General features: G+C 45.6%; 1 protein-coding gene across 10 annotated transcripts in view; it reads left to right on the forward strand.

Moving 5' to 3' along the window:
* The window catches only part of LOC144668522 (LIM domain-binding protein 3-like), a 173,055-nt gene that overhangs the window by 53,090 nt on the left and 98,031 nt on the right, over nt 1-21,934 (forward strand). For all 10 annotated transcript variants that reach the window (XM_078530628.1, XM_078530631.1, XM_078530629.1 and 7 more), the window contains exons 3-4: nt 119-270; nt 12,377-12,452. In XM_078530628.1, the coding sequence (XP_078386754.1) occupies nt 119-270; nt 12,377-12,452 (228 nt within the window). The remainder of the gene's footprint in view (nt 1-118; nt 271-12,376; nt 12,453-21,934) is intronic.

Consider the following 21,934-nt stretch of genomic DNA (forward strand, 5'->3'; position numbering starts at 1 on the left):
CACCCAAAACCCTAAGCCTATCATTTTCTTTCAGTTTGGTTTGCTGTGCTCTTTTTAATCTGCTGTTTGTTTTGATTTTTAAGTTTCAAACATTCACATGTGCTTCTTGTCATTTCAGATAAGCCCGGGTAGCAAGGCAGCCCAAGCAAACATCAGCCAGGGAGATACCATCGTGGCCATAGATGGGGTCAGCACAGAAGGCATGACCCACCTGGAATGCCAGAATAAGATCAAGTCAGCCTCCTACTCCCTGAACCTCAGCCTCCAAAAGTAGGTGCAGATTTGTTAGTGTGAGATGAATTGATGTGATGGATAGAAAAAGAATTTATGATGCATGTTAGCAATGTTGTGTACATGGGGTGTCACATACTGTGAACTGAAGCCTCACATTCAGATACTTACTGACTCCATCTGGTTTGTTTTGTTTTGTATGACCCTGGGGGGCGGGGGGGAGGCAAAAGCTGTGGGAAGTGCACGCAGTTACAGGATTACTACTAGTTACTGCTCTAAATCTTTCATTGCAAAACATTCTGGTGATGGGTAAATCTACTGTAAAAGTTATGTCCCACTGCACCTTCAGTATAACTATCTGTTTTTACATGTCTTAGCCCTATGTACAGGGCTGCTTTTGAGTAGTCTTTTTCTTTTTTTGCAGCAGTGGATGGTTGAGGGAGGTAGTTCCAGCTTGTTTGAGGTTTTCAGCCAGTGCTTGCTAGTTTTCTAGGTTAATGAGTGTTAAATCTCATCTGACAATGAAGAGCCGGCACAGTGCTGAACTCCTTACAAACTGTCTATTAATGTATGTAGTACATTACTTCCAACTGAATATTCCTGAAAAGAGAAAGATGTTGCCGAAGTTTTTCATCTTGTACTCATCAGGACAAATGCAAGAATGCCAAATTTCAAACTATCACAACAATTTATACTACAGGAGAAAAGGATGCTGATTGGTTGGCAAGTTGACTCTGACTAGCCAAGGCATTGCCATGGAGAAAGCAAAGGGGAACTATAGACTCCCTAAGTCAAAAAAGGTGCAAGGCTTGAACATTTTTCTTTTGTGTGCAGAGAGCAAGTCCCTGTGTATGAATGTATGTTGCTTCTGGCAAGCATAAATGAGCCATGTTATGATCTCGACCGATTATCTTAAACTGGTTGTTAGTGTAGCTATTAGCACAATCAGGATTGTTCGGCAAGTGCTGCCAATTGCAGAATTGTATCTACCACTAGACATTCTGTTTTGGGTTTTGCAAGCATGGGCTGCTTGAGGACAGTACTTCCAAGTGGTATCTAAGATGTAGATCTTTAAAAACAGCAAAAGATATGTATTTATATAGTGTCTTTCACAACCTCAAGATGCCTGAAATCACTTTATAATCAGTTAAGTCCTTTTCAAGTGTAGTTACAGTTGTAACATAGGAAACTTGGCAGCCAATTTGTGCACAGCAAGCTCCCTCAAACAGAACATGATAATGACCAGATAATCTGTTTATGTGACATTGGTTGAAGGATAAATATTGACCAGAACACTGGGGAGAGCTCTTCTGCTTTTCTTTGAAATAGTGCTATGGAATCTTTCATGTCCGCCTGAGTTTAACATCTTATCAGAAAGATTGCACCTCTGACAGTGCAGCACTCCCCCAGTCCCACACTGAGACTGTTGGCATGGATTGGATACTCAAGTCTAGAGAGTGAAGCTTGAACCCACAACCTTCTGATTCGGAGGTGAGATTAGTGCCCAGTGAGCCACAGGCATGGATAAAACTCTCTGCACTGCTTTGAATGGTGGCATGGGAATTTTTCTACCTGAAATATGTTGCCTTGTCAATGTTGCTTACATCTTTTAGAACAAATAAATAAAGAAAAAAAATCAGTACAATAGAAAATTAGAAAACATCCACAAGGGGTTAAATGCCCTTTGCAGAAAATGGAATCTTTTATAGCTCCCTTGTAACAATCCCATGGAATGAATTAAATGGTGCATCCATAATGTTTCGAGATGAAATGTTGAAGTAAATGAGTCACGAGTGTCCTCACGGAGACTGGACGCCTTTGCCAGAAATAAAAGCTATCAGCCAGAATTGAGATTTATCTCATGCAGTTTCTTTTATGTGAAGCCATTTTATCTTCACGCCCTCTAAGATACAATGTTAATGGCTTTTAATGGCAAGTTTCCTGAGATATAAAGTCTGCTTGTTTTGACAGCTGATGGTGACTGGATATTACTTCATGTTTTGCCTGCATTCAGCAACCTGTGTCTTAATTGATTCTGAAGAACACTTTCTCACAAACTATATCCTATTTTGAAACTTGGTGAACAGTGCAATGCCATCCAATTAAGAACTTCAAAACCACAGGCAGAAATTCTCTATTTTGACCTAATTGTGTCTAGTACCCGGTTTTCGTTGCACAGAGCAGAAATTATTAATGCTTCTTCCTGAATAACCTGAAAATTGAACCTTTTCTTTTTTACATCTGCTCCAAAAATTCCTGTAAATAATTTAAAACATTGCTTTAACTATTTCCAATGTTTGGTGCAATCTCCTGTTTCCTAGAGGTTAGCATAATTTCAACTATTTAGTTTACACCTACAAGAGCCTTTTTTTAATTCACTCTCCTTCACTTTTCACTTCATATTCCTTTCTCTGTCACTGTCTATATGAGTTGTTAGTCCTCAAAAGGCCAAAGTACATCCAATTCATTTACCACCCTGACAGTTGTATGATAATGGAATTGTTGTCTAATAAGATGGCAGAATGGTTTTGAATTTATTCTGCCATCAAACTTAGGCCATGTCCTTTGGTTCCAATGTTCTTTTTTTTAAATTCACTCTTGGGATGTGAGTGTCTCTGATAAGGCCAGCAATTATTGCCCTTCCCTAACCTTCCTTGAAAGGTGATGATGAGCCACCTTCTTGAACTGCTGCAGTCCATCTAGTGTGAATATATCCATGATACCCATAGGCAGGAATTTCCAGGATCTTGATCCAGTGACAGTGAAGGAACATGATATATTTCCAAGTCAGGATGGTGTCTGACCTGGAGGGGAACTTGCAAGTGGTGGTGTTGTTAATGCCTTTTCAATTACATTGTTAAGCTTTGTTAACGTCAATTACATTGTTACGGTTAAGAGAAACAGGTGGTGGATATTAATTGTCTTTGAGCACATATAAATAGGGGATAGCTGGGACACTGGGTTGAGTGGGAGGAGATCTATGAACAAGTCAAACTGATTGAATAAAGAAAAGCTCTGTGCCTTGGTTTCTGCTTCACCAGTCAGCTTAGATCCACTTAACTATTCCCATGCATCTGCTGCCCTTGTCCTTCTAAGTGGTAAAGGTCACAGGTTTGGAAGGTGCTGTCGAGGGCGGCTTGGTGAGTTGCTGACCAAGGTGATACAGCTTGTCATGTGTTACATTAATCAGTCCCTAAACACAGCAGGCATATCGCTTCTTAACCTGCCCTTTTTCCAGTGAGAATATGACCAATTTACATAATCCTTTTTTATTATCCAATCCCTCCATCCCTCAATCAACGTGGTTGCTCTTTTCTCTATCCTTTCAGAAGCTGCAATATCTTTTTGTACTCTGGGAACCAGAACTATATACAGTTTTCTAAGTGTGATCACAACAATAATGTCAGAAGTGGCAGAGTTACCTGTGTATTTGGGCTCATTATTGACATTTTAATACGTCACAACATCTGAGTTTCTTTACCCCTTGCCACCGAGTATAGTTGTAGTAGCTTCAATAGTGGATCAGGATGGCTAGATCTTTCATTTTCTATGCACTTTATTTTCATTTAAGTAATAGTCCCTTTGGGAGATCTTGTGACACAGTGGTAGCATCCCTGTCTCTGGGCCAGAAGCTCTGGGTTCAAGTCTCACTTCAGGACTTGATGGTCATGGAAGGTGCATGTATAACGTAGCCAAACAGATTGATTACCAGCCTGTGAATCCTTCCAATGGTCCTGATGGCAGGCGGTAAGAGCAGGAGAGTTTTCTGATCAGCCATTATGCAGAAGGCAACGGCAAACCACTGCAATACTTTTCCAAGCTTAATCAATGACCAATCCAATGGAGGTCCATGTTTACCAATGTTCTTTTAGGGCATGGTACCTGAAGGAGGAGGTGGAGGAATAGTCCCCTTCTGAATTTTGATCCCTTTATGAAGCATTAGCCATGTAGTGAGCACTTTTGCTATAGTTATAGGAATGGGGGAGGACATTTAGCCCCTCAAACCTATTCCTCCATTCAATGGGGATGGATCATGGTTGACCTGTGAATTAACTCCATATACCCACCTTTTCCCCATATCACTTAATATTTTTGGTTAACAAAAATCTATCAATCTTAGATTTAAAATTTGTAATTGATCTAGCATCAATTGCTGTTTACAGAAGAGAGTTCCAAACCTCTACCTCCTTTTTTGTGTGTAGGAATGTTTTCTAATTTCACTCCTGAAAGATCTGGTTCTAATTTTTAGACTATGCCCTCTAGTCCTAGGCTCCCCAACCAACAGAGATAGGGTTGATAGTTTCTCTCTATCTGTTCCCCTAATTATCTTGAAAACTTTGATCAAATCACCCATTTACCCTTCTAATTCTCAGATACAACCCTACTTTGTTTAATGTCTCTTTGTATTTTAACCTTGGATTCCAAGTATCATTCTAGTAAATCTACGCTGTACTCCCTCCAAAGTAAATAAATCCTTCCCAAATTATGGTACCCAGAACTGCTGTGTCGAGTTCTGACCTCAAGTGAAGTTAGAAAGAAAGGGCTTGTATCTGCATTTTTATAGTGCCATTCACATCCTCAGGATGTCCCAAAGCGTCTCACAGCCTGTATCTGCATTTTTATAGTGCCATTCACATCCTCAGGATGTCCCAAAGCGTCTCACAGCCAATGAAGTGCATTTGAAATGGAGTCAATATTATAATGTAGGGAAATATTGCAATCAATTTTCACCCAGCAAGCTCCCAGAACTGGCATTGAGATAACAACGAAATAATCAGTTTTAGTGATGATGGTTTTGGGATAAATATTGCCAGGATACCAACATAACTTTCCCATTCTTTTACATCCATCTGAAAGGGCAGACAGGGCCTTCGGAAAACATTGCGCCAGAAAGACAACACCTCCAACAGTATGGCACTTGCTCGTTACTGCATGAAGTGGCTGCCTAGATTATGTTCTGACTCCAACTTGATAGTACTACCAATCGAGACAAGACCTACGCCTTGAATTGACAATTTCTGTTTTAAAGCTGTAATGATTCCTTTGCAAACCAAGATTTGAATGAAAAGGAAGCTTTATTCCAGTTTGAGACACACATTTAATTTTGTAGGTCAGATTCCGCTTACTCAAATCCATCTTGTCATCTCTCTGACCAGAACAGTCTGCCTTAAGTTGGTAATTATAGCCAAGTCAGACAATGATTTGTTAAGGGAATATCTCCAAATTACACACTCAAAACTGATACAAAGCATTAATGAAGTAAATGAAACATTTATAATTGTTTACATAAGGAGTCAGGAGGAGCAAAAGTAAGCCTGTTACCCCCAAAGAAAGCATAGAAATTAGGGCATTGCATTCATCATGAGTCCCTCTCGCACTCCTAACTACTGAACATCTTAAAAGTGGTTTATCCTAGGTGAAGAGAAGTGCCAATAATTAGTGTGAAGTACTGGGGAGTCTAAAGCTGGGAGAAAGTGACTAAAATGGGTCTATATTCCCTAGAGTTTTGAAGAGTGATTGGGGGTGGGGGGGGCGGGGGCCTCATTGAAACTTACAAAATTGTGACAGGGTGGTGTAGATAAGATATTTCCCCTGGCTGGTGAGTCTAAAAACTAGGGGACGTAGTCTCAGGATAAGAGGTAGGCCACTTAAGACCAAGATGAGGGGAAATTTCTTCATGCAGAGGGTGATGAATCTTTGGAATTCTCTACCCCAAAGGCTGTGGAAGCTCAATCATTGAGCATGTTCAGGACTGAAATCAATAGATTTCTGGCGACTAATGACATCAAGGGATATGGAGATAGTGCAGGAAAGTGGCATTGAGGTAGATGATCAGCCATGATCGAATTGAATGGCGGAGCAGGCTCAATGAGCCGAATCGCCTACTTCTGTTCCTGTGTTCCTAAAATCAAAAGGGATTTAAAAAATGTGTCCTGTCTTATCTTCAGTTCTGCTGACAGAGCTTAGAAATGGTAAATTTAGGAAACTTCTTTGAACAGGTAAGAGGAGGGGTGTCAGGCAAATTCAAGGAGTTCACAAGGTTATAATGTGCACACAAGTGAGATGCCATTTCGCTCAATGTGTCTCAACTGCCCTGAAGGAGACAATCATCCCATTCACCCATTGGGCTGTGCTCATAGATCTACGTTGGCTGCTTGTCCTCGATTTTAAAATACTCGTCCTTGTTTTCAAATCCCTCTGGTGCCTTGCCCCTCACTGTCTCAGTTACCTCCTCCAGCTTTACTAGGCTCGGATCCCTGCGCTCCTCTAATTTTGGCCTCTTCCTCACCCCCAATTTCATTTACCCCACCTTTTGGCAGCTGTGCCTTCAGCTGTCAAGACCCGAAGCTCTGGAATTCCCTCCCTAAACTCCTGCACCTCTACCTCTCTCTCTCCTCCTTTAAGATGCTCCTTTAAACCTTGCCTCTTTGACCAGGCTTTTGATCACATGTCCTTATATCACCTTATGTGGCTCGGTGTCAAATTTTGTCTGATATCTTTCCTGTGAAGTGCCACGGAATGCCTAACTGCATTATAGGCATTAATGTAAGTTTTTTTTTGTTGTGTTGGTCATTTGCAGTGCAACAGTCAATGTCCCTGGGAGGGGAAAACCAGCCAAGGGGGCCCCTGCTGGAAATGTGTGTGGTGAAACTGTGATTGGGTGCAGCTGTGATGCACCATGTGGTTAAATAGTTTGCCCTTACTCAGTGACACAAATTATAGCCACTGAGACAAGATTTTGAAAGGTGAATGACGTCCCATTGAACTCAACATCAGAAAGTGAAGGGAGAATGAAATCTGTCAAGAAAGCAGAGATTGAAGCTTGCAGAGCTGGAGGAGGTTACAGAGATAGAAGTAGGAAGATGCGAGATTTCGAAGATTTGAATACAAGGATGAGAATTTTAAAATTGAGGTGTTGTTGGGCCGGAGTCCAATGTAGGTTAGCAAGCACAAGGGTGATGCATGTTGTGTCCTGAGAATTTTTGCTGGGAGATGTACTGAGTGGAGTGTCCCACAGATGAGGGAAACTGGACTCTTCCCACTAGTCTGCAGTGGGAAAACTGTATAACATTGCCCATTGGCACCAGAGAGACTCATTCTTGTAATTTTATTTTATCCTTTTGGACTGTATGACTGTTTGTTTAGGTTTGTCCGACATGTAGTAACTGAATTTCATTCCATCAACCCTTGCCCCACCATGCCTCTGGGTTTGTTTAGTGCACTTTGCTTTCCTTTGGGTCCACATTGAATGGACTACCTTCCCTCTGGGTCTGAGCTTCAGTGAATGAGGGACTGACATTCCAATGAGGATGATCAGTGTGCTCTCCTGTCCCCACAACCCTACCTGCTTGGGCTTTTTCAGATCTGGGCCTGACTGAGGATGCATCTGGTTCAGGAAACGTGGCCAGCTGGTGACCGTTTCTGAAGCTTCGAAGCTGGCCTTGAACCCACAACTTTGGGGCTAATTCTAAGCCCCTGTCTGGGCTGGGAATGGAGCTGCTGGGGATGAAGGGGTGGGGAGGCGTCAGCACTAACATGGCGGTTCCCTCGCTCCGTGGCCCCAGGCCGTTCTCCTGGAGCTGGGATGGGAATGTGGAAGGACTACCTGCCCGCAAGCAGTGGGTAGCCAATTGTGCCTATTAATGGCCACTTAAAGCTAATTGTTGGAGGTCAACTGGGATTTTCCAGGTTCCCACAGGTGGCAGGGGATAGTTTAGCTGGAGGCTGCCTCCTGATAGAGGAGTACGGGGCTAGCACTCTAGGCAGGCTTTGAGACTCTCCCCACCTGCCTGGGTTCAGCAGTGGCCCACGGACCGCCATGTAGAAGTGTTCCCCAGGCCACAAGAGTGGTGGCATGGCTGCAAAAGTCGTCTTTTTAGCTTTAATTTTAAAGAAATTGGAGATGGGACACCTCCATTTTGGGTCACCTTCTCCGTCATTTAACCGCCATGGTCTTCTCCTGCTGCTGCTGCTTTCAGACGGGAAGGCCTCTGATTGGCCCTGCAGCTTCAAGAGCCCTCCCCCTGTCCTCAGTTGGATGGTGAGCACACCCTCTAGCCGCTAATTGGCCAATTCCAGGGAAAATGCCGGGTGACTGTTCCCCACACTTCTGCGAGCTTCTGGCCCTCATCTGAGCCTGACCAGCGAGGTTGTGAAGCTCACAGGGAAAAACCCAGCCCTCTGACTCGGAGCTAGGCAGCTAGCAACTGAGCTAAACTGACAGCATAATAACAAGCTCTTGATCTCTCTCAAAGAGTAACAGTTCTAAATCCTTCAGAACCTCCTGCCCTACATCTGTGATATAAGCGAGAGCTCAACATGAGCTACGAATCCTATGAGCCCGGATTTGCTTTCCTTTTTATTTTTTGCTTTCCCTCTCTGTCTTCTTACTTCTTTTTAGTTCCTTCCTTCCCTTATAAGGACATGTTTATAATTGAACTGTAAATCCCTGTGGAATTTGGGCAGCAGCTTGTATCACACCATTGGCTGCCAAATTAACTGGAATTAATTGATCCTATTTACTAGCTGCGCACTGCAGGTTTTGCTGGGCTTTATCTATTATATCCATCATGACCTTTGTACATTGCCAGTTATAATAAACTGCGGCGAGTTCAGACACATTGAAACCATATCACAGAATTGGTACAGCGCAGAAGGAAGCCATTCAGCCTATTGTGTCTGCACCAGCTCTCTGAATGAGCATTTCACTTTGTGCACTTTGCTGCCTTCTCCCCATAACCCTGTACGTGCTTCCTTTTCAAATAACAGTCTAGATCATTTTTGAATGCCTCGATTGAACCTGCCTCTACCACGTCACAAAAAGTTAGTATCCAGATACAGCAAGTGATTAGGAAGGCAAATGGAATGTTGCCATTCATTGCAAGGGGAATCGAGTATACAAGTAGGGAAATTTCACTGCAGCTATAGTGTCTTAGTGAGACCGCATCTGGAGTACTGTGTACAATTTTGGTCTCCTCACTTAAGAGAGGATATAATTGTATTAGAAGCAGTTCAGAGAAGGTTCACTTGACTGATTTCTGGGATGAAAGAATTATCTTATGAGGGAAAATTGTGGAGGCTGGGCCTGTATCCATTGGAGTTTAGAAGAATGAGAGGTGATCTTATTGAAACATAAGATCCTGAGGGAGGCTTCGCATGGTGGATGCTGAGAGGATGTTTCCCCTTGCTGGGGAGTATAGAAGTAGAGGGCACAGTTTAAAAATAAAGGGTCTCCCATGTTAAGTTAGAGATGTGGAGAAATTTTTTGAGGGTTGTTAATCTGTGGAATTCTCTTCCCCCAAGATCAGTGGAGGCTGGGTCACTGAATATATTCAAGACTGAATTAGACATATTTTTAATGAACAATGGGAGTCAAGGGTTTGGGGGCCAGACAGGAAAGTGGAGTTAAGGCCACATTCAGATCAGCCATGATCATATTGAATGGCGTAGCAGGCTCGAAGGACCAAATGGTCTACTCCTGTTCCTATTTTTTTGTGTTCTTGTGGAGTTGGAGGGATTTCAATGCCAAGAAAATGGAGTTTGTGGTGGGATCTGAAAACAATGGCTTCAATCTGCCCAGTATTTAATTGGACAACTTTCAGCTCATCCAATTCTGGATATTGCCCAGAGCAATGAATCTGAGACCATGGAAGGATGGGGAGAGGTGGTAGTGAGATCGAACTGGGTGTCATTAGTGGGATGGGGAGAGGTGGTGGTGAGGTCAAACTGGGTGTCGTTAGTGTGCATGTAAAATCTCCCATTTCCCACAGGTTGTCTGTGCCAATAATCCCTCAAATCACAGTTAAACATCACTCAATCCCCACCATTTGAAGGCACCTTATCTAGGAAGACTTCCCAGCTGTGACTCTACTTTCACTCTTCTCCCAGATACAGGTGAAGGTTCCCTATCAGCAGCAGGCACTGTATAACTGAAAGGAACTCACCTGGAAAGGAGCTGCTTCAAGTTCTGTGAATAAAGGGAGGAGATCAAATCAGTCAATGAACAAAGCAACACCCAGTGGAACCAAACAGTGATTTTAGGATTGACAGGAAAGAGTTTGGTGTGCAACAGTAGGTGGGGCCAATCACAGGAATGGGGAATAATCCCACATTTCACCGCACTCCATCCTGCAACAGCACCCACACTCTGAGGACAGGGCCGAGGGGGCAGCTCCAATACTGGGTCCCCACCAACAATCTTGAAACAATTTAGCCTCACACCAGCCTCCTAGAAACACTCCATTCCCCAGCTATGGCCCTGTTTACATTGAGGATGTAACTGAATAAAGGAGAGAGGGTTCCCCTGTACCAAACTCTGGGTTTCTCCATCTATTAATGTATTGAGAGATATTTTCAGAAACCTGTATGTTCTGAGCTGGGTTTTTTTCAGTTGGGTCTGTTTTTTTGGGCATTTTTCTTCACCTCACCCACCATGAATTATTTCAATCTCCCAGTTGACTGGGCTTGAGACAGTGTATTAATAAAGATATGTCAATCCTCTCTTGCTAGAACACTAGACCTTGAATGCAGGCCTCAAAGAAACAGTGACTACATACTGGGGGCTTTGATCTTGATGACATGTGGTTATCATAGCATATAGTATTTTGGAAGGAAAATAAGAAATGGGAGTAGGAATCAGCTGGGCAGGATTCCAGGTCAGAGACTCAGACTGCAGTGCTTTGATCCCAACCAATGATCTGAGTATGGCTTCCTTGTTGAGACTGGGGTGTCACAGAATTACCTAAAGCAGCCACTTGACTGCAGCAAGGGGAAACTCTTTCGAGTTATCAACAGTCACAGATTGCAACTCTTTCAAGTACAATCACAGTTCTTGGTTTCCGGGAGTGGGACATGAACCCACAACCCTCTGATTCAAAGGCGAGGGTGCTACGAACTGAGCCACAGCTGAATGAGTTAAAGCTATCATTGACAAGTAACTAGGTGCTTTTCTTAATTACTTCTTCCATTCATCACTAATTCCTCCACTTATCTTCCCTTGTGTTGTCATCTCAGTCTCAATTCCCACATGGGCAGCAGAGTAGTGTTGGAAAAGGTTGACTTAGGCAGGAATTAAAGGAACATCATTGAGAGCACGATTAGTTTTTGGGATTGGATCACTAATGTTGGTCATGGTGCAAGTGGCTTAAATCTCCAAAGACTTAAATCTCTTGGACCAGCCATATAAATACTGTGGCTACAAGAGTAGGTCAGAGGCTGGGAATGCCTCCTGACTCCCGACTCCCCAAAGCCTGTCCACCATCTACAAGCCACAAGTTAGGGTGGGGGTGAGGAAAGGGAGTTAAAGTCACCAGGATGGGAGAATTGAAGCATGGTACAGAGAGCTATCAGACAACAAAAATTTGATAGGTGTGAGTTGCTATGCATGTAAAATGTAGTTTGGGGAGGTCACTGTTAAAGGGGAATTTGATAGGGGTAGCCTCTGAGTGCCAACTGCAACCAACAGAGGGGAGGGAGGAAGAAAGAATTATCAACCAGTATATAGGAACTGGAAATGCAGCAATTTGGGTGGGGTGTAGGGGGTTGGGCAGTGGGGGAGTGTGGCTTTGAAATCTTGATTAGATATGAAAAGGGGTTGAGGCCGGAGATCTTGCTCAGTGGGGATGCAGAATAATGGGGACTATAAGCATGCTTGGGTTGGGGTTGGGGTTAGAATTCTGATCTGGGCTGATGTCCTGCTAACTTGATTAATGAAGAGTTGGAGAGATGAAATGCAGCTTGGATTGTTTTGTGGGTTGCAGTTTAGGGATGAATTTCTTCTCACCTGAGGTATGAGATGGTGTCCAAAGCCTTCACACTGTTCATCCCTTGTATTCATCCAAGGGCTGTCATATAACATTAGGTCTGCCTCTGTTTTAATCACTTGCTCATTATAGGTGCAGTACTGTTTATCTTGCGAGAACACACATTGTTTTCAGGTTATAATGGATTTCAGCCATGCCACCACAGGACAGTTCGAGGAATTTCCTTATGGCAGGAGAGTGAAAATGGGAGCCAGAACCTGACTCTAGCAATTGTCTGGGAGAAACCCTTTAAAAAGGCTGGTCCAAGCTTATCTAGCTGCAGCAGGAGGAACTATTCATAGTTTTAAAAATATTCTTAAGAAAAAATTATTTTGTTCTTTCAGATCAAGACGCCCAGGCCCGGTGCCAACTGCATCTCTTCGTATGGACTCTCCCATGCCAGTTATCCCTCATCAAAAGGTAAGGGCAGTGCCACAGTCGATGTTGGCTCTGCAGTTAATATACTCTCACTCGCTTATATCCACTCTTGTATAATTGTCTCTTTGACTTTTGATAACACTGAGGACATGAACATCTTGCGTAGAGCATATATCCGTGCCTTGTGGAGGCGCATTCCTGCGCAAAATGTGACAGTCATTGGTAACAACATTTCACCCAGAAGTCATGCCAATCACACCGGCATGGAGAAGATTCAAAGAAAGGAAGATGGAAAAGAGGACAAGTTTATATGATGGAAAAATCTGCTCTCTTCACTTGCCTTACACGGACTGTCTGTTAACCATAGGCACTGCTAGTGACTTCATTTTATTTGGAAGGGACAAGATATGTTTTCATGTGATTTATGTTGTTGTCTCGACTCTTATCAGTGAAGGCCTGTTCGCTAAACACTGTCAGGAATGTGACACCCTTAAACTAGGTTCCTAATCAACGTTACTAAATTAGCTAATTAACTTAAGCAACCAACTATGAAGACATTTGTGTTTTCAATAATTATTGTGTAAATGACAGGAATGAACATCCTGAAATCTGCCACCCTGAAGTAGTTAACATTCAGCAGAAACGATGAGAAATTATATTGCGACAATCGGTGATGGCGCAAGGATCACTATCTCTGAGTCGCAGATCCCAAGTTTGATTTGGTTGAGTCATCTGACTGTACTCCTTCAATAGCATCTTCCAAACCTGCGACCTTTACCACCTAGAAAGACAAAGGCAGCAAACGTATGGGAACACCACCACCTGCAAGACACACACCATCCTGACTTGGAAATATATCACTATTCCTTCACCGTTGCTGGGTCAAAATCCTGGAACTCCTTCCCTAACAGCACTGTGGGTGTACCTACAACAGATGAACTGTAGCGGTTCAAGAAGGTGGCTCACCACCAACTTCCTAAGGACAATTAGGGCAATAAAGGCAGGTCTTTCCAGCGACGCTCACATCCCAAGAACAAATAGAAAAATCATGGTGCGACAGTTATCTGCAGACAGTTAGTGGAGGAGAAATTTGCCAGGCTCTTCGTACCTGATGGCTACACAGTCTGCATGTGGACACCAGTTGATTATGGTGCTCAGTTACAATGCTTTCCACAGTTAGACAGTTTGCCAGTATGTACCATCAAGGCTTGCATGTGAGGGCAATTGACTCCCGTGGAACTGTGAACAATAAAAGAGTTAATACCTCATACAAGGAGGGGAAGAACTGGAGTGTTTGGAGAAAAAAAGAAGTTAAATGATTAACATTAAAATAGTCTGTCTGCTTTGTGCAATAACATTTTCTTAGTGCAACAGAAAAAGTTGCCACCTGAAGATTCACTGTCTTGGACCTGTGCCTCCAGCTGCTTTAATATATAACCTTCTCGGTGAATCCAGCCCCATTGCTTGGAAGCACTGAAGGATGGAACACCATCCGCCTAGCAAATGTCCTCCCAGCAAAGTGATGCTTTGTGCGGATATTCTCCCAATGCGCTTTGTTACAATCCCAGCTGCTGTTAATACTGGACAAGGCAGATCCCAGAGTGAAACCTGGCTTGATAGATCCTAACTTTTTTAGAAACTGTGGAGGAAAGTTACTGAACAAATCCATAGGAGTCTACTAATGAACTTTTCAATACAAAGAATAAAACATTTAAAAAAGCAAGAAAAGTAACACCAGACAAAAAGGCTGGAAAGATCTCAATACAAACACAAGAAGACCATTCAAATTCCCACTATTCTTTTACCACAGCAATATCTTTACAGACACACAAAACAGTGAAGAGTTACCACTAGCTTGACACAAAGGGTGGAATCATCTGTGCCTGCTGGCATCAGGCACGTTCTGTGGCATGAGCGGACAATATGGGGGGGGTGTGTGAGGGCTATCCTGCAGTTGAGGCATGTTGTGGGGGGGGGGGGGGGGGGGGAGTTAAGGACTGCCCTGCCGTTAAGGTGCATTGCAGGAGGGCAAGGACTGCCCTGCGGTTGAGGTACATTAGTGGGGGCAAAGGCTGCCCTGTGGTTGAGGTGCATTGGAGGGGGAGGGGGGGGGTGGGGGGGGGGGCAAAGGCTCCCCTGCGGTTGAGACACGTTGTGGGGGAGAGGGGGGGACAAGGGCTGCCCTGCGGTTGAGGTGCACTGTGGGTGGAGAGGCAAGAGCTGCCCTGTGGTTGAGACGCATTGGAGGGGTGGAGGGTGAAGGGCTGCCCTGCAGTTGAGGTGACTCAGGGGCGAGGGGGAGGGAACAGGGCAAGGGCTGGCCTGCGGTTGAAGGTAGCACACAAGCATGTGCAGGGGCTGGGGGTGGGGTGGGTGAGAGAAGCGGCCATGCATTAAGGGAAACCTTGTATTAAGTATCTGCAGCTGAGACAGTTCAGGTGCAGCCAAATTGATATGATTGGAGTCGGACCTCTAGCTTCTCTGCCCACTCGAGCAATGCAGAGGCATCAAAGTGCTATCAAGTGCTCCAGAGCTTTTCACCCCTCGGGCACAGACTTCAAATAATGAGTGTTTTAGTGTACTGCAGAACGGTTGGACGACTGGGCAAATTGTACAATCTCCTCGCTAAAGCTGGCCGTGGAGCAATCACTTGCGATGTCATCATCCCAGTTTGGACCCGTCTCCCCCATGGTTCAAGTTAACAGTGCAGTTTTGCAGTGCGGGTTAGGAGAATGCCTGTGCCTGAGCTGAGAGCAAAGCATGCAGTCCAATGGGCAAAGCTGCTGCCAATCGGTCAGGTGGAGTGGGACGGAGGTGGGTGGAGTTTTGGGCAGCCATGCAGCGCACTAATCTCTGACCATCCAAGTGGTGGCCAGCACTCTCTGGATGCTTTAAGGGGCCTTCAGACTTACCAAGACAGGTTCTTAGTGCACCCATACTAACCCATGCGTCTCTCTCTTGCATCCTGCAGGAGGAGTACATCAGGATCATGGGGCCTGGTGAACTAGCTGTAGGCCTCGTAGCGTAGAGAGAGAGAAGACAATTGAGAAAAGAGCGCATGAGCCATTGCTGGTCGGCGCCTAGCTAGACCCAGGATCTAGCCTGCAGATAACCAAGAACCAGTGTCGCTGAAGACCGCACATGTCTAGCGAACTGATCGGTCATATCTGCCAGCTACTGCAGGGTTTGGTGCCACAGGGACATGGAGGGCATCCACTGCCACTGGCTGTGAAAGTCACCACGGCACTCAATTTCTACGCCAGTGACTCCTTTTCAGGGCTCCACAGTTGACCTCTGTAGGATATCACAAGCCTTCACCCACAAATGAGGTTATAGATGCCATCTTCGCGAGGATGCTTCCAATGAGGAGCACTTTGTGCATTTTGCCAGGGACCACGACAGCTAGGATACAAGAGCGATTGGATTTTCTGAGATCTCGGATTTCCCACAGGTGCAGGGTGCCATCAACTGCACTCATGTGGTGCTCAGATCTCTGTCGCAACACGTGGTCAACAATGTCAACTGCAAGGGATTCCATTCGCGTGTAGCTGGTGTGCAACCACCACAAATGCATCCTGCAGGTCTGCACACGATTTCCAGGGAGTGTCCATGACTCCTACATTCTCAGTCGGTCACAGATCTCTGACGTCTTCCAGGGTCAACAGAGGCTGCAGGGACGGCTCCTCAGGGACAAGGGCTACCCGCAGACGACGTGGCTGATGACAACTATGTGGCAGCCTCAGACTGCAGCTGAGTGAAGGTATAATATAATGAGGCTCATGCTTCAACTTGCAGCTTGGTGGAGCAAACCATCGGGATGCTGAAGATGAGGTTCCGGTGTCTGGACCGGGCTGGTGGAGCCCTGCAATATAGTCCACAGAGGGTGTCACACATCATCATTGCCTGCTGCGCCCTTTACAACCTGGCACTGCATCAAGGAGAGGAGCTGACTGAGGAGGAGATAGAGGAGCTGGAGGCTTCCTCCGATGAGGAGGACACCGACTGGGATGAGGGTGAAGAGGTCCTCAAAGGCTAAGATGACAGGGATGAGGCCCTCGCACTGGCCAGATGAGGCAGGTGCTCGGGAGGCCCTCATAGCTGCTAGATTTGTGGGGGATAATATCAACATGCAGTGAGGAGGCACCATAGATCCTCGCATTGCATCTATGAACGTTTGACTCCAGTCTGGCTAATGGCAGCGCACATACCCTCTACGATAATGCTCTTGTCATGGAGATGCAGTGGAGGCCCTAATAGTCGCTCAATTGCAGGAGGATGATGATGACATGCAGTGAGGATACTCCATAGATCTTCACATAGCCTCTGAGAATGTCTGACTCCTGCCTGGCCGAGGGCAACTCGCTTGCGCTCCGTGATCAGGGTCATAGCATGGAGACGTAGCCATGAAACTTTAAAAGCATTTGATCCTTTGTCTGGCTTCAGCACCTGACCCATTCAGGAGCACAGCATCACTAGTCACAGATACTGAAGAGATGGGTCCAGCCACATCTTAAAGATACTGAGAACACACACGGAGAATGACGGAACTATGTGACACCTGCCCATGACATTCTGGCAGCAATGACGAGCACTGTCAAGGTACAGGCATCAGAAATGTTTCCATGGAGTGTGAGACCAGACTATCACTTCGGTCTAAAGGCTGCACAAAGAAGGGGGAGAGGCCTTGGACTGAGACACCTGTCTTTATCTTGTGCAGAAAGGTTTCATATCTGAGTGACACGAACACTGCTCATCAGAACAAGGAGCCATAGGCAGGGAGACATTCTTGGGAGTTTATTGACAATAGTGAACAGTATGTACAAGTGGTTAACACCCATGCCCAGGCTATGCAACTACATCTTCTTAACTTTCCTAACCCTGCTGCTACGTCTTGGTGCTCCCAGGGCATCCACAGCGGAGGTGGAGGCAGCCTGCTGACTGTTACGACCTGTCTGTGATGACCTTGGCGGGCATCCTCTGGAAAGCCGAGACTTGGAGGGCCCCGGCCTGCTTTTGGGTCCTGCTGTGTGGCAGTGGCACCCTCCTCTGCCTGTGGAGCTGGAGCTGCTAAGGTCACAGGAAAAGGGCACTCGGATGGGCCGGACGGTCCCGGAATCACCTAGATGCATGGCCCCAGGGGGTACACCTGCTGATCCTCCTCCCTATGGGTGCCCAAGGGTCCCTGGCTGACTGCTTCAGGAGAAGGGGTAGCTGGAGTGAGACCGAGCTGCGCCGCACCCCTTTCGCATACAATACAGTTGGAGGCCAACTATGGCATCAGCGAAGGAGTTGAGCCTGCGCAGCAGTGCAGGAGCGACATCTTGGACCAAGGTCTCCATGGCAGCCGCCATCCTACCGATGTTGACCTCAGTGTGTTGGCATGCCGACGCTATCACCTCAGCCTAAAGACGGACGGACTCCTCCATCATGCCTTGCAATCTGAGGAGTGCAGCAAACATCCCTTCCTGATGTTGCCGAGCTTGCCTTTGTAATTCCAGCAACTGTGACATGACCAAATCCAGAGACTTGTCATCTGACTCGGACTCAGCAAATTTCTGGCCTCCAGAAGTCCCCCGAGTGTCGGACACCTGGGAAGTTCCTGCCGCTGCCTGCTGCGGATCAGACAGTGAAATATGTTCACCAGATTGTGATCCCGAAGCTACTGTAAAGCTAGGTCCCACCGAGGTGTCTGTCTCTTGTGCTGGTGGAGGGTGTGGGTGAGCGCTGTGACAGGACTTCGAGAAGGGTGCTTCCAGATTCCTCTTCAGAAGTTTCTTTGGGGTTTGATTGGAGGCCCTGGGTCATGGACTCTGCTGGCTGTTTCCCAGATGAGCCTGCAGAAGCAAGGGGAGATAATTAGTGCTAGACAGTGGCCTGTGAAACAGGACACATCAGTCACAGCATGGTTGTGTCTGATGGATGTTGCACTGCTGAGTCATCACTTGGTACAGCACTGCCGACCCCACTGTCAGCACAGGAACCGTCCGGATCCTTGCCAGCCAGCTGGATGGCTCTGTTTTCAGACATTTCTCCACCGGTCTGTGACCTCTCCCTCTTGTGTGCCAGCTTGTCATGCATGAATAGAGATAGAGAGAGTGTAAGCAGGACACCTGCCAGGCCTGTCATGTGTGGGTGGTGTGTGGTCCCATGGACGGGCTGAGGACAATGAAGGTGTGTGGGAGAGTGTGAATGACGATGTCCCTTGAACTGTGGATGTGTGATAGGTTTGTGTGTGTGTGTGTGTAAGTTGAGAGTGATGTGAAGAGTGACTTACCCTGGTGGAACGGAGGAGATTACCTGTCCTCTTTTGGCACTGGGTGGCTGTCCTCTTTTGAAGGGCGTTGGCGCTGACCACTGCTACCGCTACCTCCCAAGCCGGATTAGTGAGGCTGCTGCCCATCCTGCGGCCAGAGCGTGTGTAGAGGACATCATGGTGGGCCTCCACTGCATCCAAAAGGCACTCGAAGGACGCGTCATTGAACCTTGGGGCTGCAGTTTTTTTGCTGTTCAGGGCCATGTCTTGCAGCATTGCTGGGCTGGAAGTACTGAGAGGCGTATGCGCGGCTAGACTTTAAATATGGCGTCCAGCGTGCTGAAGGGGTGAAGTGATGGCGTGGTGGGTGAACGAGAGCCTGCCCGCCATGGAAATAGTATGTTTCCCACTAATGCATAACTAATGTGGTGGGTTTGGGATGATACAGCGGGAAAACCCACCATTACGGCCGGCAGGTAAAACGTCATTTTACCTGCCCACTACCGCACTTAGTGCAAATCTGGGATGATTCCGCCCAAAGGCTTCTCGCTTGGGACTGGCACAGTAATAACTTGTTTTCTTCCAGTGAATTCCTGAGCATTCACTTGATGCTTCTCACCCAACTTGTATTTCACCCGAGACATCTAAAAACCATACTCTAACCTCTGTTTCTTCAACTGCAGAGCAAACAAATGAGTTCCCGAAACTCACTCTTCCAGTGGCACCTCTTATAAACTGATCGCTTTACTGAGTTGAATAACTGACTATTCAGTCAACTACTGCTTGTGAACACATATTCCGACTAGCATACAAACACAGGATGAAGGGAATCGAGGAATATTCATCAGAGGTGCTTTTCTTGGGCTTAGATGCTTGGTAATTTTGTGTCTCTTTTTAAGCTGGGCCTTCAGAGAGATTGCATTCTTTTCCAGGGATTTTGGGAACAGTTTTGACCCTTTGCTGTCGGTTTAACTGATGGATGCTACTCCTGTTCACAGCTGTATAAAAGGAGTAGACGGTCCACTTTATAGTTACTATTTCCTACAAATTAAAGGCCATTACTTTGAAGAGAGCATGTGGCAATGGAGTCATGCTGCATAATTACACCTCACACAAGTGACCATCCATTCCATTGGGCCTTATGTTTTGCAAAATAATGGCACCCCACCCCCACCAAACCCCCAATCCCCAACTGTTTACAAACATTGTTTTCCCTCAACACTGTGCTGACCTTAAAGGTCTTAACACTCTCAGTTGGCACCGTACCGGCACAATGATATGACAAAGGGCATTTTCACTAACGTCACAATCTTACGCTCCAACACCTTTTTTTACCATTCCAGCATGAGGGAGGTGCTGGACAACATTTAATAAAACACAAACATTATTGACAGATCTCCCTTAAAAATCTAACAGTACATTTTAATGTTATTTTTGCCTGAGCAGTTCTGAGTTGAAGGTACAGACTGGTGGAAATCCAATTTGACTCTTTACCAGTGCCAGACTATTGCAGTAATCCCTTAATCCTTTCATATTTAACAAGACCTCTGCCACAGCTTATTAATACACACACACACAATCACACGGGCACAGACATGCATGCAAAATTGGAGGTTCTTAATCTGACGCTGCAGCTCCTCTGCACGAGCATTAGTACAAATAAAGTAACACTGAATGGGAGGAGATACCATGTGTGAGGGAGGTGGATTAACATCAGTATGTGGCTGGGAGAATTATAAACCCATGGATGATTCTTGTCCAGGTTTAGTAATTCCTCCAGTCAGCAGTGCTGACAAACACTAACAACATAATCCACCTCGCTCACTTTCCATCAGGATTTCCCAAATTAACTTGTTCTGATGTCCCCAGTCCAAGCTGTGCAGCTGGAGTGATTCAGCGTTTCCAGAACAAACTTCACAGCATCATAAACATTCCCAAACTTCCCATCACAGTCCTCAAAACAACTGGTCACTTTGTAAGCCTTGGCAAGTCTGCATGTGGTGGAATGGCTCAGTACTGTAGATCTGCATTGACCCATCATCGTTCTGCATCAGATGCTTCCATACAGCCCAAATAGCCAGACATTTCCCATTAGCTGCTGATTTACAATATGACAGCATCTGAGCTGACATCTTGTCCCCTAAGTCTCACTTTAAGGCTCCACATTGATACGGCACATGGGCAAAGCAGAACTGGCATCATTACATGTTCCATGTGTAAATGCTGTGTAAACTTCTTCCTCATTCAGTTTAGAATGTTCATGGGCTGATTTCAACTTGGGCAACAGTTGAGATACTCCAACTGCCCTAGTGCTACCTCTGGCCAGGAGGGTTCTAAAACCAAGGCTCCTGAGTGTCATCCAGTGAATTTTTGCGTATGGGGATTATTCGGTGATGACTGACTGTCATATCCTTCACAGTTGCATCACCAACCAACGCCTAGCCTCTCAGATGAAGAATGGGCTCTTGAATGAGCTAGTGGGTCATAACCACTGCCTATGGAAACTAGGTCCCAGCCCCCAAAGATCAGCACCTCTAGGAGGGAAAGGAATAAACTGGGAGCAGGAGAAGGAACTGGGTTCAAATGAATTGCTGCAATGTCCTGCCTTCCCATGGGTTGATGAACCTTCTCAACTTAAACTGTGAGGTGACCGCACAGACCTTAAGAAGGAACCACAACTTGGCTACAGCTTCTCCAAGCCTCTGTGTTTTCCTGCAGGTTGAGCCAAGAGCTGAGATGGGTTTGGATTAGATCGGACGTTAGGAATTCACTTCATCTAGTAGACAAAATACACGAGACCTTCAGTGGTATTCCTTCAAAGAAATCATTCCAACTTTCCTTTACATCCAATTTGTAGTCAGACAGAGTCCCTGAATGGAACAGGAATCACTCTGGGTAGGAGTATAAACAATCTCCAGTATCAAGGAAGCCTTCTCTCAAGTCGGTTGTAACTTCCCAGAAATTGGAGTGTATAATGGAATAGTCAGGGAGTGGGTGGAGAGGTGGCAGGTAGGATTCAACACATGTAAGGTCAATGAATCTACATAGAAGAAACAAGAATCTAGAGTGTGTGTTGTATGGTAAAGTGCTTGAGGGAAAAGCAGGAAAGCGATTTAGAGGTTCTGGTGGTGAGGTCATGAAAACTCTGTTTACTGTTAAGAAGTAGTAAAGAAAGCAAATATTACTATTCAGTCTAAGATGATGTTGAAGCTGCATCTGGATTTGAAGGAACCTCATAGAATACGGTGCACAGTTCTGGTCATGTTGTAGG

This window comes from Cetorhinus maximus, chromosome 27 (assembly GCF_964194155.1).
Source record: "Cetorhinus maximus chromosome 27, sCetMax3.hap1.1, whole genome shotgun sequence".
NCBI classification, from domain to species: domain Eukaryota; kingdom Metazoa; phylum Chordata; class Chondrichthyes; order Lamniformes; family Cetorhinidae; genus Cetorhinus; species Cetorhinus maximus.